Here is a 3,273-nt window from a genome sequence, read left to right as displayed (position 1 = left end):
TCTTCTTTCTCTTCAAGCCCTTTCGAGTGAGCCCTCAGTCATCCACTTCACCTGTAGAGTTATCTACGGAAAGACATGCAAACCTCTCTCTCGTCCGTCTCTCTCTCTCTACATATATATATATATATATGTCCAAGCAATAAGAGATCTTTCTCTCTCTTTCTTGTTCTGTCTCTATAGACAGCTAATTGTCGTCTTCAGCTTTCTTGTTGATAGATAGATAGCTGAAACCTTCTGTATACAGATGTACGTATGAATGTCTTCATCGTCTTCTTTCTATCAAAGAAAGGAAGAGGTCTATCTTTGTCTGTCTTGAATGGATTCTTCTTTTTTCTCTTTTGGTTGATGTGGGTTGCTCCAGAGGTGAGGAGATTTCTCTGCACTTTTGGAATATCTCAGGGAAAGCGGTCTTTACAGATATAGCGAGAGAATTCTTTAAAGAGTCCGATGCCGTTGTGCTTGTCTTCGATGTGACCTCAAGAAGTTCTTTCGAAAGTCTCCCTCGATGGTTAGATCTTCTTCAACCTTATCTCGATGATCGTCGATTCTCTCTCTTCCTATGCGGGAATAAGGTGAGAGCCCTTTCCCCCTTCAGCACATAGAGGCTAATAAGAGTTCACCCTATCCTCCTCACAATTACGTTTTACACGCCGAAAAGAAGAAGACAAAGGCATACACAACATCCTTCTTATCTTATTGTGCTGCTTTGATGAGTTGTATGCCCTGAGAGACGTCTCTGGGAACCCTATCTATCTATCTATCTACCTTTAGTAATCTATCTATCTATTTATAGTCTGCCTGACTGTCTATGCCTATCTTTCTACATATCAGCGACACTACCAACGTCCTCCTTCTATGGTAGATGATGGCGGGGAAAGAGTTGAGTTGATCTTCTTTCTCTTCAAGCCCTTTCTAGTCACTCATCCACTTCTTCTCCTCTCCTCCTTCTACTTGTTCTCTCACCCCTTCCCTTCTATAGGCCTCGACTGGGGTGAACGTATAGCAGCAGGCAGGAGAAGAAAAAGACACCGTAGAAAGATCACGAGCTGTTCCTCCATATGCTTTGGTCAGACATATATATAGATATATATAGAGAAAGGGTTCTTTAGATCATCAGATGCCTTCTAAGTCGATACAAGATAGAGATGTTTAGGCTTCGCACTGCGGGAGGTTTTTCCGCCGTTACCGTCCCTCCTTGATAGAGGCAAGACTTGTGAGAGTTCTCTCTCTCTGGTTCTCGGTGTACAGACACCCAAGACGACCTATAGATACATCTCTAGATAAAAATATACACTTGCATGTTCTTCCAAGTCTGGAATGATGTGAATCTATCCAGAGAAGTCAGTGTGTACGTATGTATGGATCTATCTATCTATCTATCTTCAATCTATCTATGTCTCTTTCTTGTCTTGTTTTGCTAGAGCGAGTCATGTAAGAGAGTGATAGAAGAAGAGGAAGGCAAACACTGGGCTTTTTCGAATGGATTCCCCTACTATGAAGTCTCGGCTAATACAGGGAGAAATCTTGAGAGTCTCTTCTATAATATCCTTGTCTCTCTTCCTCTTATCACTTCCAAAATCTGAATCCACACTTCCGTCTTCTTTTTCTTTTTTCTTCAAACGCCGTCGAACCAAAAGATAGACTTCTCTGTATTTTGACGCTGGCTAGGTTGATACAACATGGAGGTGGATGAAGACGAGCGAGGGCTCACACCTTTCAGTCTTCTTAATCAGCATCTATAGATCTAGCTATCTCGATGTAGACGTATACATCTCAAGCTATAGGCGTTAACAGATGATACGCTATTCACTCGTGGTACAATCTCTCTTTCTGCCTTGCTTTCTCTCTTTCTTTTCCTCTACTCCCCTCTTCTCTTCAGTCGTATGTCTTCCCCCCTCCAGCAGCGTGGGAGAGAAAGAGGTGTTCTTCTGTTCAAAGAAACGAAGTTACGAGAGACTTGACTAAGAGAGACTGAGTGGTATCATCAATCGCCATCTTCTGCTTCTTCATATCTTCACGGAAAACATGACAGGGAGGGAGCCTACAGTAGGTGACGGTAGCTCTAGTCTCATACAGTCGACCTATCTGATACACCACACACACAGAAGCACGCACACCTATCGCATCTCTTCTCTCTCTCCCTGTCTACAGATAGATATATATAGATAGATACGTGCATATACACATACACACACCCTCTCCCTGTACCTGTATGTATAGACATCTGTTGATACACCCCCTCGTATCAGATAGAAACGTCGATAGTCCTCTTTGTTCCACACCGCCTACGTACCTACGCCCCAGTCTATCGGAAGTCTCTATTCTTCTCTTCTCCTCGTCCTCCTTCATACCAAAGAAAGCCTAGATCTTATCTTCAGTTCTTTCTCTCTGTCTCGGAAAGAGAACTCTTTCACTTCATAGATCCCATCTCTCTTTCTCTCTCTTTTCATGCGCTCTCATCCTCTCAAGTTTCTTTCCTTCCTCATGCCTTCTTAACCAGAGACCTTTCTTTCTCTTGGACTGGGTAGAAAGACGAAGAGAATGCGGAGCGATAGAAGAACCGCGGGAAGACGAAGAGCTCGGCTTATCCACTCAGAGAGGACAGCAACTACACACACACACTTCCTGCTTGTAACTACATCTACTACGGCTGGGAAATATGTCTACTGAAGAGACGATAGAAAGAAGGAATGACTAAATGACTCTTGTATTTCTCTCTCTTCATGCTTCTCCTTCATAGGAAAGAAGTGAAACGTCCGTCTTCTTTCCGGGGTGGAGAGAGAGAGAGAAAGGAAGAAATTCCCACACGCGCACCTCCCTTCAGTTTATCCAGTACTCAACTGACCAAGCAAAACACTATCTATCTATCTATCTCACTACACACTAGCGTGTCTGATATGAATATGAAGATACATATACATATATATATAGAGAGAGGGAGACAAAGATACATATACATATATATAGAGAGATTAAATAGATAGATTNNTAGATCATGTGTATACGCAGGTGAAGAGGAGAGGGCCGCTGAGGCTGTGAGACGTGAGAAGAGAGGAGATTTTGTGCCTTAGGTAGAGAAGACTTTATGTCTTGAAGTGGACCAGAAGAAAAGGCTGAAGAAAAACTTCCTTTCTTCTCCAGCAACACACAGCATCTACACGCGTCTTTAGAGAGATAGATATAGTTATACCCTTACATTGTCTCTCCCATACAGACACGTTAAGGTCATAGCAGAGGAGACGCCTCTCAGACATCTACATATATATATATATA

General features: G+C 42.7%; 3 protein-coding genes across 3 annotated transcripts; 1 reads left to right on the top strand and 2 right to left on the bottom strand.

The window, feature by feature from the left end:
* Positions 1-362: 362 nt before the first annotated feature.
* Positions 363-1,583, top strand: CSUI_011308 (ras family protein; the record flags this gene model as incomplete). Its single annotated transcript, XM_068071408.1, has 2 exons — positions 363-572; positions 1,422-1,583. Coding segments are annotated over 2 exons (372 nt in total), but the record flags the coding sequence as incomplete, so codon positions are not given.
* CSUI_011307 (uncharacterized protein) lies at positions 1,154-2,894 on the bottom strand. Its single transcript, XM_068071407.1, has one exon. The coding sequence runs from the start codon at positions 2,347-2,349 to the stop codon at positions 2,146-2,148; it is 204 nt and encodes a 67-aa protein (XP_067916617.1). The 5' UTR covers positions 2,350-2,894; the 3' UTR covers positions 1,154-2,145.
* A 115-nt stretch (positions 2,895-3,009) lies between these two features.
* On the bottom strand, positions 3,010-3,252 carry CSUI_011306 (uncharacterized protein; the record flags this gene model as incomplete). Its single annotated transcript, XM_068071406.1, has 1 exon — positions 3,010-3,252. A coding segment is annotated over one exon (168 nt), but the record flags the coding sequence as incomplete, so codon positions are not given.
* Positions 3,253-3,273: the final 21 nt, after the last annotated feature.

The sequence above is a fragment of the Cystoisospora suis genome, assembly GCF_002600585.1.
Source record: "Cystoisospora suis strain Wien I chromosome Unknown contig_10762, whole genome shotgun sequence".
In the NCBI taxonomy this organism is placed as follows: Eukaryota; Apicomplexa; class Conoidasida; order Eucoccidiorida; family Sarcocystidae; genus Cystoisospora; species Cystoisospora suis.
The sequence above is the reverse complement of the archived record's forward strand: the minus strand, read 5'-3'. Positions and strand labels throughout refer to the sequence as shown.

Excerpts from the sequence above, each read along its gene's own strand:
- CSUI_011307 (XM_068071407.1), bottom strand. The coding sequence starts at position 2,349 with ATGAAGGAGGACGAGGAGAAGAGAAGAATAGAGACTTCCGATAGACTG.